The 13,903-nt window shown below is 42.1% G+C and overlaps 1 protein-coding gene across 3 annotated transcripts in view; it reads left to right on the top strand.

Moving 5' to 3' along the window:
- BEND2 (BEN domain containing 2) overlaps positions 1-12,872 on the top strand; it is a 33,695-nt gene extending 20,823 nt beyond the window's left edge. For all 3 annotated transcript variants that reach the window (XM_055802092.1, XM_013294829.3, XM_055802094.1), the window contains exons 9-12: positions 101-222; positions 858-1,062; positions 2,231-2,434; positions 8,302-12,872. In XM_055802092.1, the coding sequence (XP_055658067.1) occupies positions 101-222; positions 858-1,062; positions 2,231-2,434; positions 8,302-8,540 (770 nt within the window). In that variant the 3' untranslated portion in view covers positions 8,541-12,872. The remainder of the gene's footprint in view (positions 1-100; positions 223-857; positions 1,063-2,230; positions 2,435-8,301) is intronic.
- Positions 12,873-13,903: the final 1,031 nt, after the last annotated feature.

Genomic DNA, 13,903 nt, shown 5'->3' on the forward strand with positions numbered 1-13,903 from the left:
TGGAGAACGGTAATGGATTTAGGCCTCTCTTCCTAAATTAGAATACTTCTAACTACCACTTTTTCTCAGAAAGCCTAAAAAATTTCTGTTTTATACACAGAATTTCTTGCAATTAGCTTTCCAAGGTATGATTTGAGAGAGAATGGAAGACACTGGAAAACCTGTATCACACATGTCAATGCTATGATCCGCTATTTACGCTCTGGAACAAAACCAAACCCGGTAAGTTGTCTCAAGGTGATAATTCATTAAGTACAAAGTTTATGCTTCTTTCCCAAATTAATTATTTGAACTGCTCATAATATGAGTGCTTTAATTGGAAATACCTTGGGTTCTGTCTTCCCGTTGCTCAGTGTAGGCCTGCTGACTGCAGCACTAGTGCCATATGGGGAATACTGGAAGCACAGTCCTTTATTTTGCTCTGCCTCTTCCTGCTTCTGTGTCCAGCATTCAGTTAAGAGATGTATAAGCATAGGGTACTAAAAGGAAAGCACTGCAAATGTTGCACAGAAGTCGTGTCAATTTTGATTGCAAGCTTAAACATGTAGCTGCTAGCACTGTTTTCACAGGCTTCCCTTCAGATATATCCAGCCATGTATTTCGACTTTATATTGACTGAAACATCACTCCCAAAGCACCTGTAGCTCCATTTACCTCTGCTTCTAAAAAGATTTGTGCAGATCTGTGAATATTTAGTATCTGTTTCACCTGTGGTTTTCGTGATTGAAATTCAGGAGTAACTATATTGTAAATATCTGGAATCTTAATTTATACTAAATGGGAAATTAACTGGAATGCTAATTAGAAAGCTGATAGGTTTCTCCCAGTGCATGTGCTAATCTCATTTAATGTTTCAGGAGACAGCTGAAGAGAAAGAGAAAGTGGCTGATGCTCCAGATACATCTCATTGTGCAGATTTAAATTATAATGAAGATAGTGAAGGCAGTTCTCAAAAAATGACCAGCTCCATGACTGACACATGGCAGAATTCAGGATTTGATAAGTTCCCAGAAACTTCCTACGCATTTTCGGGCAAGAAACCACAGTCTTTTGAACCTATGGGTAAACTAAGAAATTTTCATCTTCTGGATATGTGTATTACACTTTAAATGGTCAAGGAGAGGCAGAAGGTGCTACTGTAGGTGAAATTGTGTAGTAAAGGGATTTGCTGAACTATGTGACCCTTCCTCTTAAGGCAGTCACTTGATGTGTGTGTATATAGTAACTCTTCATGGGAGCAAACGAGAACATTATCTGGCTAACAGAACGTGTGTTTGCATCTAGCAATGTCCCATAATGCATATCCACTGTAAAGCCGGAATGTTCTGCTCTAAGATTCTGTACAGTTTCTCTGAATAATTATTTTTCAAATACTGTTTCACAGTTGCCCTGCAGTTCTGTTTGGTTTTTTTTTTTTTAATTTGGTAGATATTCTACCTTAGTGGAGTAAGCCAGCTCAGAATAGAAATTGAATGGTACTGCAATTTCAGAAAAGCACACCTTTCTGTAAAACTGACGATTTAGGGCAATAAAAATCTTAAAGCAGCCTTTATACCTTTTTTTAATAAAAATGCACAGTATACAAATGCATTGGAAAAAATTCCATGTACAGCATGTGATGCCTCTATAGAACTTCAAAGAAAATGAGCTGAGGTTAGTTGCCCTTGGAAATAAATTATTTGATTAGAATCACATTGGGGTTCAATCAGATCTGTTCCTGTATCCAGGATTTGTTAGTCTGATCCAACAGACCTCCCAATTTACTAATTTTGGTATTTTTTATTTTAATGTTTGCAGTGGAGTCAGGTTGAAGTAGTTGGAAAACAGAGTGAATGTTTTTTAGTTTCCACTTACAAAATTTAAGCACTGTTAAAACAGCACAATTTTTATTTACATAAGTAACTGGAATAGCAGCATCTTTTCACCTGGGATGGAAACAATTTAGCAATCCTTAATAATGCAGCTTAGGTTGCTAGCACTGTTGAAAGCCCATCAGAAGTGCTGTTACATTGTTGTAAAACAGGGTTTTTTGGCTACTTGGGACATTTGTCTGCAATATGTTGCATTTTAGTATTAGCTGTAGGGTTATGGGTTTGCTCTGGTCTTTCCAAGCAAGTACAGTAGTTTCAGGGAGAACTTCTTGTGTCCTACTTTTAGTGTGATACAGCCACTTTGAAGCATGGCTGGTATTGGATAAATAAAATCTCTCTCTTTCTGATGTCATTTTTAGAACTCATTGGGAGTCCGTGGCGCAACGTTCAGTTGCCATTCTCAGTCATTTATATAGCTAAGGGGAAGTCTCGGCCAGAGTTGTCGGCTCGCTACCTAATTCGCCATATGTTCACGGAAGATGTGCTGGTAAAAAGCAATGTATATGGCAATCTTGAGCGTGGCATGAGCCCACTGGACTGCAACAGAATTAATGCTCTCAGAGGTAAGTAAGAAAATCTCTGTTCAGATGGTAATGCGTGGAAATTAACAAGAGTGATAAAAGTTCTATCCTATCAACAAACGACGAAGCTTAAGAAATAAGTCTGTGAAACTGTTCTGACCGGGTATTAATGCAAGCAGTGGAACAAGCTGAGAGAAAGTAGATGAAATTATATTTAAGCAACTCAAGGAAGTCTCCAGATCACAAACCTGTTTCATATGAGGAAATAAGAGTCTCTATGGCATCTGCTTGAAAGGGCAATGCAGTGGAAGGTGGAAGCAGTCCCAGAGGATGTCTGAGATAATTTCTCGATACAGAGGCTGGGTAGGTCAGCCAGAGGTAATGCACAGCAGGTTGTGGCACCCTTCACAAAAAGGGTTAGGGTGTGATAATCAGTGGCAATATCGCTTGTAGAGACTGAAATAATGGACTTCAAGATCCTGACTAGAGTTGAAAAGGTCTGAGAGTACAGTAGCTTAGGAGAGCAGATGAGGAAACTCATAGATGGGAGCTTGCGAGAGAGAGCTCTGAAGAGAAGAGAAGCTCATGGAAGTGGCTGGTCTTTAAGGACAGCATTCTGCAAGCATGAGAAGGTCCATCCTGACACTGAGGAGAACTGGTAGAGTTGGGAGAGAAGTTTGGCTAAGCAGGGAATCCATAACTGAGCTCCAGCATTATGTAGAGATTGGAAGCAAGAACGGCTTATGAAGCAGAATTTAGCAACTGAAGCGGTTTGACCTGGTAGGTAGCTGAACACCACACAGCACTTGCTCGCTCCCCATCCTGTAGTGACATCGGGGAGAGAATTGGGGCGGGGGGGGGAAGGGAGCAGGGCAGGGAGTTAAGTTTGTGGGTTGTGATAAAGACAGTTTAATAGGACAGAAACAGAAAGGAAAATAATAGTAATGATAAAAGAATTAGAAAATGCAAAACAAGTGATGCACAATGCAGTTGCTTACTGTCTGCCAACTGATGCCCAGTCAGTTCCCAAGCAGCAGCCTCCAGTCAGCTTTCCTCCTAGTTTATATACTCAGCATGATGTCATATGGTATGGAATATCCCTTTGGCCAGTTTGAGTCAGTTGTCCTGGCTGTGTCTCCTCCCAGCTTCTTGTGCCCTCCAGCCTACTCGCTGGTGCGGTGAGTTGATGTGAAAAACTGAAAAGTCTTGACCTGTTTCTAAGCAGTGTTTACACTAACTAAAACACCAGGGAGTTACCGACATTATTCTCATCCTAAATCCGAAACACAGCACTACACCAGCTACTAGGAAGCAACTGGACTGTATCCCAGCAGAAGCCAGGACAGCAGCTTTGCCTGGATGTGTTGGAACAGTGTCAGGAAAGTCATAGCACAGCTAGGTTGAGACTTGCAAGGAATGTCTAGGGCAGCAAGAAGAGCTTCTACCTTTACGTTAATCATAAAAGATTGAGCAAGGAGAGTGCGGGCCTGTTGCTGAATGGGTTAAGTACCTTAGTGACAGCAGAATCAGGTTAGGCTGAAATGCTCAGTGCCTCCTCTACCTCAGCCTTCACCATGAAGATCTCTCAGGCCTCTGGATGGTGATGGTGTGGTGGTGGTTGGGAACAGTCAACATGTTTTTACCTAGGGTAAATCATGTTTGACCCACATGATTGCCTTGTGTTAAAATGACTGGATTTGTGGACTAGGGGAGAGCAGTGGCTGTCACTTCACTTTTTTTTTTTTTTTTAGCAAGGTTTTTCAACACTGTCTCTGGCAATATTTGGTATTCACATTAGGATGTTATGGTTTGGATGGGTGGACAATGTTAAAGGACTAGATGGCTGTTTGTGCTCAGAGGGTAGTGGGCCATGCTCTGCTTGGGTGTCTGACACATGGGGTACTGCAGGTGTCTGCCCTGGTATCTGGCATGTTTAATGCCCTTATCGATGACTTGGAGATAATGGAGCATGCTCATCAGGTTTGCATTTGACAGCAAATTGGAACTGTATTAACAGGTGCACAGCGAGCAGATGAAGGGAAAGAATTCTCTCCCTGTTTAACACTCGTGAGTTTGCATTTGGATCACTGCATCCAATTTTGAGTCCCTTAGTACAAGAAAAGAGGTATTGATAAAGCTGGAGGGCCACCTGAAGGGACAGAGAACTAGAGCACCTGCCCAGCGAGGAAACTGGGCTTATTTAGCCTGGAAAAGAGAAGGCTCCAAGGGGATGTAGTAGCAGCCTGCCACTATCTGTCTTCTCCGTAAATTCATTCTAAAGTCAAGTTGTTTGCAGCATTGAATGTGGGAACATGAGAGACTGCAGGCATCAATGGAAATGAGAGGTACAGACTGGATATCACCAGACAAAAGGTCTCAGCAAATTATTTAGTTGTTTAGTAACTATGGGTGGGATAAGGACTGCTGCAGCAGCGTTTTGAACTAGACCAGTTTGAGCTATTAGAATAACGAATCTTTACTGAAGTGCGTCTTCTCAAATAATGTGTAACAGCCTATTCCACTGTATGAATATGGACAGTTTTGCAGTTTGCTCAGCTTAAGTGAATCCAGGATGTCTTCAGGAAATTGGTGGTATTTATTCTATTTGGAAGTGCTATTCCAGAAGCAGAGAGAGGGTATGTTATGTTTGGAGTTGTAGCAGATGTTATGCCTTCTTTGTTGTTCTCACTTCAGCATTAAGACTTCTGAACACTGATCCATGCTCCTTCCTGAGAGGGAATCTTCTGTCAATCTCATTTGGTCCCTCCTGCAAGACTAGATAAGGCAAGCAGAGCTGTGACAGTAGAATTAGCATAACAGTTATGTAGCAAGTGAGGAGGGATGGGAAGCAGGTTTTAGGTAGAAAAGGTGTATGGTTCATCATACGGAAGAAAAGTTGGCATTGTTTGGTAAGATTTAAGCATGATCAGAACAGTGATGTTGGGGGAAAGCTTGCCATGTTTTTCATGCCCATTTGCTCCATGGCTATTACAGTATCTTAGAGAGTTCAACATATTTGAAAAGATTTGATTGTGCTGTATGGTAATCTTTCCACCTTTTCTTTAATTTTCCATGTTCTTGTTGTATTTTCATTGTAAAAGTTCTTTTTTTCTATGAGAAACCTGAAGAGAAAATACTTTGCCAGGAATTGTGAAGTTTAGCTTGTGGGATATTATTTACTGGGCTGGATCCCAGGCTGCATACAGTGTCATAGAGGAGTGCCTTCAACATTTCCCAACACCACTGGCTTGATGTAGGATTTTACTCCCTCCTATGTCCTTACCATATCACTGTGGGATGGTGCTCACTGGGTTAGTAGGGTTGCATATGTGACTATTACCCTCATCTGGACAGCACTCATGTCGTGGTTTAACCCCAGCCAGCAACTAAGTACCATGCAGCCGTATGCTCCCTCCCCACACCCACCCACCAGGATGGGGAGGAGAATCGGAAAAAAAGGTAAAATTTGTTGGTTGAGATAATCAAAATTTAATAATTGATATAAAATAATATATAATTGTAATGTAAAGGAGAGGGGAATTAAACCCAAAGGGAAAACAAAACCCACAAGTGATGCATGATACAGTTATTCACCACCTGCTGACTCAAGCCCAGCCAGTCCCTGAGCAGCTATGAGCCCCAGGCAATCCCTCGGTTTATATACCGAGCATGATGTTCTGTGGTATGGAATATCCCTCTGGCCAGTTCAGGTCACCTGTCCCAGCTGTGTCCCCTCCCAGTTTCCTGTGCCCCTCCAGCCCTCTGGCTGGCAGGGACTGAGAAACTGAAGTCTTTGACTTAGTGTAAGCATTACCTAGCAACAACTAAAATCATCAGTGTGTTACCAACATTATTCTCATACTAAATTCAAAACGCAACGTTGTACCAGCTACTGAGAAGAAAATTAACTTTACCCCAGCTGAAACCAGGACATCTTAGTCATATGATTTAGTTCTAGGTGGTCCTGTGAGGAGCAGGGAGTTGGATTCAATGATCCTTATGGTCCCTTCCACCTTGAGATATTCTTTGATTCATCACACTTGTTTGCAATGTGCATTTCCTAACAAATCTTGAAACTGCTTCTCCTGCATGTCTGGAGTATAGGGCGGTTGGAAGGGTGGTTAAGATCTGGACAGCACAGCCTAACAGCTCTGCAGGTGTGGCAGTGTTGCCTCTGAGGATACAGCAGGAGTGCTAGATAAAATGGAGCTGGGACTTGCACTCCAGGGTGATGTCTGGGCATGGCTTGAGGGGGACACACCATGCCAAAAACCATTCCCAATACGGCAAGATGGTACGTAAGAGTGGGCTTTCCCAAACGGTATGTACTCCTTCCCCACTAGGCTGGTAAGCTTTGCCATGCTTAAGCGTCTCCACATGCTCACATGGTACACGTTCTGTTTCATGACATTTTGAGCTCAAGTGTTCAAAAGATGTATTAAGTGTGTCTTAAGGCTGCAGGAACACCACATAGGCTCCAGAGCAGATGAGAGGCAAAGTCCTCTCGGTTGTGGTTACAGCTATAGGCCGTGTCAGTTGACTCTGGGGCCAGAGGGCAATCCCTGGCCCTGTTTTCTTTACCATTATAACATAGTCTGCTTGGATGGCAGCATCAGCACCCTGAATGTAATCCTGCAAAGCAGGAAGGGGCCCCCATAGCCCTACTATAGTCCCGACAGTTGGTCAATTTCTGTGAAAGAAAAGGCATAATTTAGAGCTGTCTCCTGGGCTATGTGCAAAGGCTCTGTAGGCCTAGGTAGTAGGAATTCCTGTTCTCTGCTGTAGCTCTGAGGCCAAGCGTTTTCTTGAATCTGCTGTCAGGGATACAGGGGAAGAGAGCCTAGCTGCTGTTTCAGCCACCAGATTGTATATCCTTTGTCAGCCCAGTTTTATTACAGGAGCATCCAGGGAATAAAAGAACCTAAGTTGCACTCGCTCCCTGCCTTGAACCCCCTGGAGCGGAGTAAACTGCAAAAGCACAAGTTCTTCCTTCAGACCCACGCTTTTCTGGCAAAATAGGTGTCCAGGTTTGGAGCTACAAGGTAAAATACCGACCATGAACAATGATACTGTATTAGATTTTTTTACTTAGCAATGGAAGAACAAACCTGACGTAATATCAACAGCTATACCTTTCATTCTGCTAAGGTAAATCTAGATGTTAATCAGAGAAGTACAAATAGTATTGCCTTCGATTTTAAATTACAGCTGAGAATTCCTTTTTGGTGTGTATTTAAAACTTCTACAGACTTGCTTAGAGATACATGTAATTCAGCTAAGCTCAGAAGGACAATCACTCCTTAATAATTAAAAAAACCCAACCAACTGTTTTTAAAACTACTCATTTTACTTGTTCAAGGGGAGAAAGGTGCTTTAGTCTTACCTTTATTTATCCAGTTGTTACTGAACTCAACTATTGGTTTACTGGTTTTGTTGCAGTATGGTAAGGTATAAGCTTTTGCAGTTTTTCTGTCACTGTTGGTCCTCTACAGCTGTTGAATTGCTGTGTTTCATTGTAATTAATATAATTGTCAGAGATTTTGAAGGAGGGCTTGGTCCTGCCAAATACTGGTCATTCTGAAATGGAGCCCGAGATTTCTTTGCTCTGGTTGACCACATTAGAAGCTGAAGTTACTCAGCACTTCAAGGGATCAAGCCGATGTACATGGTTACATGCTTTCTTTGCATATTTAATTTTTATGCTTAGACATTTTGTTACTCATTTTCAAATTAAAGAGAAAGAGGGTGAAAAAGTATCTGCCCTCTGGCTTTACTCTTCAAGCCTTGTAATATGCCTTGCTGTCCTGTTTTGGTAGCATGCACTTGTTTTGGCTTAATTACATCCAAAAAGAGTGTGTAACTTGCATAAATAACTGATAACTCGCTGTTATATACTTGTTTATTTTTAGACTTTCTTCAAGAGACTTACCCATCCTTTGATCTAAAGGAAACTGGATATGATTGGAAGGCATGTGTGGCTGCCATGAACAGCACAATCCGCAGTCTCAGACATGACCATAAAAAGGCTGCAGTTGGAAACCACCAGAAAGTCTTGGCAGTGCCACCATCGAGTGCAGAGAGTCCTCCACAGAGTCCCACTTCAGTAATAAAGCCATTTGAAAGTGACACTATCAATCTTGAAGACTGAAGCTCTCCAACATCTGTCTCAAATCTTAATGTAGCAGGTTTTTATAAATCCCATGTAGAAGCCTATTACATTGAATTGTCCTATTATACTGAGTTGTCAGCAGTACTAAATAGTATTATTTTATGAGGCCAAAGTTAGCAGAAGACTTGGGAACCCTAACTCCTTGTATAAGTAGCATTTGTGCTCCTCAGAAATTACTTCCACTGTTCCCTGTAGCATTTGCAATGTCCTCTCCTCTAAAAGCACCTTCTTCTCATGATTCATTGACTCTTCTAATCAGATTAATCTTTCAAAGATGCACTGTGCATTGTCAGCAGAAGCAGATAGAAATACGGAGAGGAAAGAATGGTCCTCCTTGGAGGAAGACTCATAGCCAGCGAAATCATCTCATTCTGTGTGAGGAATGAAATTTGCTTTGACAATTGGATATTTTAAACAAAAATATCTAATGCAGAAAGGAAAAAAGAATTGCATCTAGCTAACTTCTTATATCTCTCTTTTTTTGCCTCCTATAGCAGTCTTTGTTGTAGGGTAAGGAAAGAGGCAAACAACAATGTAAGTACAGTTGATCATGTTTTCTTTGCTCTGATATTATAGCTCTACAAAAAAAGCATCCAGAATAAGCAGCCCAATGGTTGGTTCTTATTTTTCTTGGTGAAAAGTAAAAGAAAATACTTCTTCAGGGGCTTGGTCTGCTGTTCCATGGCAGATGTCTCATCCACTGATGTGGATGTCTACAAGAGGCAAATGTGCTGCAGCTTTCATTAGAGGATTTGGACCCTGATTCAGATTTGAGAAATAGTAATTCCAATCAGCTTCAAGTCATTGGTCCTTCAGTTACAAATGCGGACGTGTGCCATACTGTTGGTATGCAGTCAGAGAGGCCAGTGTCAGAGGTACACCTTCGCAAGCTCCTAATCAAGGCTAGGCACATTTGCTTTGCTGTCTGGGTTCTAGAGACTTGTCATCCTGCCTTTAACTTTCTGTCGTGAAAGATGTGCAGCAATTATTCAGAGTAGTTGAGGTTGGAAGGGACCTCTGGAGGCCATCTGATCGCTCCCCTTGCACAAACAGGGCCACCTAGAGCCAGTTGTCCACCACCACCATGTTCAGACAGCTTTTGAGTATCTCCAAGGATGAAGACTCCACAACCTTCCTAGGCAGCATGTGGAGTCACTGTCACAGTAAAAACCTGTTTCTTGATGTTCAGATGGAGCCTTCTGTGTTTCAGTTTGTGGCCATTGCCTCTGGTCCTGTCACTGGGCACCACAGAAGAGCATGGTTCTGTCCTTTGGGCTCTGTCCTCTTTGCAACTTCCCCTCAGGTATCTGTATACACTGGTGAGGTCCCCTTGAGCCTTCTCTTCTCTAGCCTGAATAGTTCCAGCTCTTTCAGCCTTTCTCCGTAGGGGAGATGCTCCCAGCCCTTCGGCACCTTTCATGGCCGTTTGCTGGACTCTTGACTAGTATGTCCATGTCTTTGTTGTACTGGGGAGCCCAGAGCTGGAGCCAGCATTCCAGGGGTGGCCTCAGGAGTGTTGAGGAGAGGAGAAGGATCACCTCCCTCGACCTGCTGGCAATACTTTGCCTGATGCAGCCCAGGGTACTATTAGCCACCTTTTGTGGCAAGGGCTCGTTGCTGGCTCCTGTTCAACTTAGTGTCCACTAGGACATTCCAGGGTATACTCTTTCCCAACATCCAAATCGTTAATGAGGATGTTGAACAGGACTAGACCCAGTACTGACCCCTGGCATACTCTGCTAGTCACTGGCCTCCAACTAGACTTTGTGCTGCTGATCATCACCTTCTGGGCCTGGCCATTCAGCCAGTTTCCAGTCCACCTCACTTGCCTGTTCATTCAGCCTGTACATTAGCAGCTTGTCTGTGAGGACTTATGGAAAAGAGCACTGAAGGACTTCCTCAAGTCCACTGTTCTCTGTATCTACCAGGCTAGTCATTTTATCATAGAAGTTTATCAAGTTGGACAAACATGACCTTCCTGGCTGAAGCCATACTGGCTATCGTCAGACTACTACAGATGATTTTCTTGTCCTTCATCTGCCTGAAATGCTTTCCAGGATAACTGCTGCATCACCTCCCCAGGAACAGAGGTGAGGCTGACTGGCCTGTAGTTCCCTGGGTCCTCCTCCTTGCCATTCTTCGTAACATCTGCTTTCACCCAGTCTTTGGGCACCTCTCCCATTCACCATGATCAATCAAAGATTATCAAGAGTGGCTACGCAATGACATCAGCCAGCTCCCTCAGCCCTCATAGGTGCACCTCAGACCTTATGTATGTCCAGTTTGCCTAAGTGTTCCCTGACCAGCTTCTCTTTCACCCAGTATACCTTCCTTGCTCCGGCCTTTCCCCCTCGTCTCTGGGACCTAGGATTTCTGAAGGCCAGTTGTGTTAGTGAAGGCTGAGGCAAAGCAGCTGAAAAGTGCCTCAGCGTTTTTTGTGTCTTATGTCATCAGGTCCTCAGTCTCATTCAGCAGCAGGCCCACATTTTCCCTGGCCTTCCATTTGTCTTCTAGGTACTTATAGAAGCCCTTGTTGTCTTTGACATTCCTGGCCACATTCAATTGCAATTGGACTTTAGCTTTCGTAACTTCATCCCTGAATGCTCAGTGTCACTGCATTCCTCCCAGGTTATTTGTTTTTTCTTCCACCCTTTGTATGGTTCCTTTGAGTTTGTCCAGAACCTCCTTTTTCATCCACACAGGCCTCGTGGCATTTTTGCCTTAATTCTTGTTTGTTGAGGTGGATCTCTCTGGAGCTTGGAGGAGGAGGTGATCTTTGGATTTCTTTCTTGGGTCTGTCTTCTCTCCAGGGCCCTAATCCCATAGGACTCTTCTAAAAAGATCTTTGAGGAGACCAAAGCCTGCTCTCCTGAAGTCCAGGATTGTGAGCCTGTTTTTGCCCTCCTCCCTCCCCTTGGGATCCTGAACTCTACTATCTGATGGTCACTGTGGCTAAGGCTGCTTTTGACCTTCACATTGTGAACAAGCCCCTTGTAGGTGAGTATGAGGTCCAGCAAAGCTCCTTGTTGGCTTCTCTGTCACTTGGAGGAAGAAGTTATTGTCAAATATTCATGCCCCTGCGTTTCCTGTCTGTCCACACAAATAGCACACAATAGTGCACTGAATTATATATTAAAAAAAACCCAACCCAAACCCAAATAAAATTACATGGATGTTGAACTCGTTAAGATTAATTACTATATATATTCAATTTCACATCCCCCTCAGTTTCATTTGTAAGTTGAAATTCACCAGCAGTAACTGCAGAAGTTAATAGCTTTTTTTTTTTTTGTTGGATGGGTTCTTTGTTTTGGGTTTTTTTTTTGGTTTTGGGTTTTCTTGTTCTGCCCGTTTTCAAAAGAGGAAGTATTGGTTACATGCCTTTCTGTTACTTGTTTTTCCAGCATCAGTTACCCAGTCCTCACAGTTTATGTATTGGCTGACTGGTGCATGAACTTGCCTTGTATTATGTCTGAGCACAGTCTCAGATGTCCGGCTTTTTCACAGAAAGAAGTTTCTTGAAAGGCTGACACAGGAAACCGATCTCACCTCAGAAAGCTGATGCAACTGTGGCTTCCAAAATTAGGTCTCTGTACATAGCAGAACAAGGTTTAACTCAATCTGTCCTCCAAGGCAAAGGTTTCCTGGTTTGGGGGTTTTTGTTAGCAATAGGATAAAATAGTGAAGCTACTTGTTCTCACATTTTTCATAACAAACAGACAGTGTTTATTATATACGGTATACGATCAGCTTTCTTATTGCAAGTTAGGATATGCAATGGCATTATTAAGTTTCACTTACCACCTCCTTGCAGAAGTCTTTGGTAGAATTTAAGAAACAGGCTGAATTTCTGATTATTATTTTTTTTAAACTAAAGTGTACTGCAGATCTGGTTGTTCTGGTTTGCTACTAAAAAGTTCTGCTGTTACTGTTCTATACAATCATTCTTGTAAATGTCAAGAACTTTGTTGTGTGCAGATATTACTAGTTCCAAACCTCAGAGAAAGCCAAAAATGCTTATATTTTTTCAGTAGTTTTATGAAACTTTTTCACTGTCCTTCACAGATTTTAATGGTAAGAATGATATATTTATTGAATGACCTGTCTGGCACTGAAGTATCTTAGTGTGGTGCGTACCTATAGCTTCCATATTGAGAAGAGAATTCAATAATTGAATAAAAGTAGAAATAGTTTTCTGTTTCTGTTTCAACTATCAGTTTTTGCTAACTTTTATAAAAACAAATTACAGTATTTTGCTGTTAGGAATAAAGTATTTTACAAATAAAACTAGCATTTAGTTCCTTGACTACATACATGTGTTTGAAGTGTTTCTTGCACCATGGATCTACTATTCGGGTACAGCTTCATCTGGAAAGATTCTTTAAGTCTTCTTTCAAGAACCAGGACTTTGAGGAGATCTTCTGATTGAGGTGAGATGATTTGCAGATTTAGACTGCCTTAACTGGTTGAGGAAACGACACCGAACTCTTTCGCACTTTACTTGTCAGTTACAGTTTTACGTGCGCTATCTGAAATGGAGGTTTCCACAAAGGGGTAGAAGTTGAGTAAAATTTTTAAGAAACTCCTTTAAATTGGTTTATTTTTAGTAGACGAGGCCTTATTCACACAGTGGAATCAGTTTCTGCTTAGACTTTATTCAAGGCATAAAACTGGGCTGGAAGGTAATCTGCTCATTTGGAACGCTGAGAAGTCACCACCTGTCCTTCATCTTGGTAGTGTTAATACCTGTCCCTAATGCAATACGAGTCTGTCCTCCACGCAGTAGAGCTGGGCCACTTTGTTCATGCACGTTTGACATCTCTGGATTTGAGATGAAACTTCATGTAGTTTGTGTGGTACTTCTGGCATCAGACGTGACAGCCCTCTAATCTGGTACTCTTCACGTCCAGGATCTGGTGCACGTTTCCTGATGACATGTAAAATGTTATGTTTTCTTGATTAATCTGTTGTAGCCCGGTGAGTGGTGGTGCGTAGAGTATTTTCATACAATATATTAATATATTGCATGTATAACTATGCTGTGCAAAAAGATAATATCTTTTATGTGTATTATACAACTGTGAAAGATACTTTATTGATTTCCATTTTTAGGATTGACCCTAGACATTGGCAGTGATATGAAAATAAACACCATGGCAAAATTCTACCTCTATCTCCAGTTCTCACTTGCAATTTGTGGATTTCAGCAGAGGTTTTGTGTGCATCAGACCTGCAGTGCTGGGTCTTGCCGTTTTTGTGAGCAGATCCTTGTTCCTATAATCTTCCTACAAGAATTGCACCTTAATGGTTCAGTTTCCAATGTGGCACTTCCATAGCAGTTT

Source organism: Falco peregrinus, chromosome 4 (genome assembly GCF_023634155.1).
Source record: "Falco peregrinus isolate bFalPer1 chromosome 4, bFalPer1.pri, whole genome shotgun sequence".
Classification (NCBI taxonomy): Eukaryota; Metazoa; Chordata; class Aves; order Falconiformes; family Falconidae; genus Falco; species Falco peregrinus.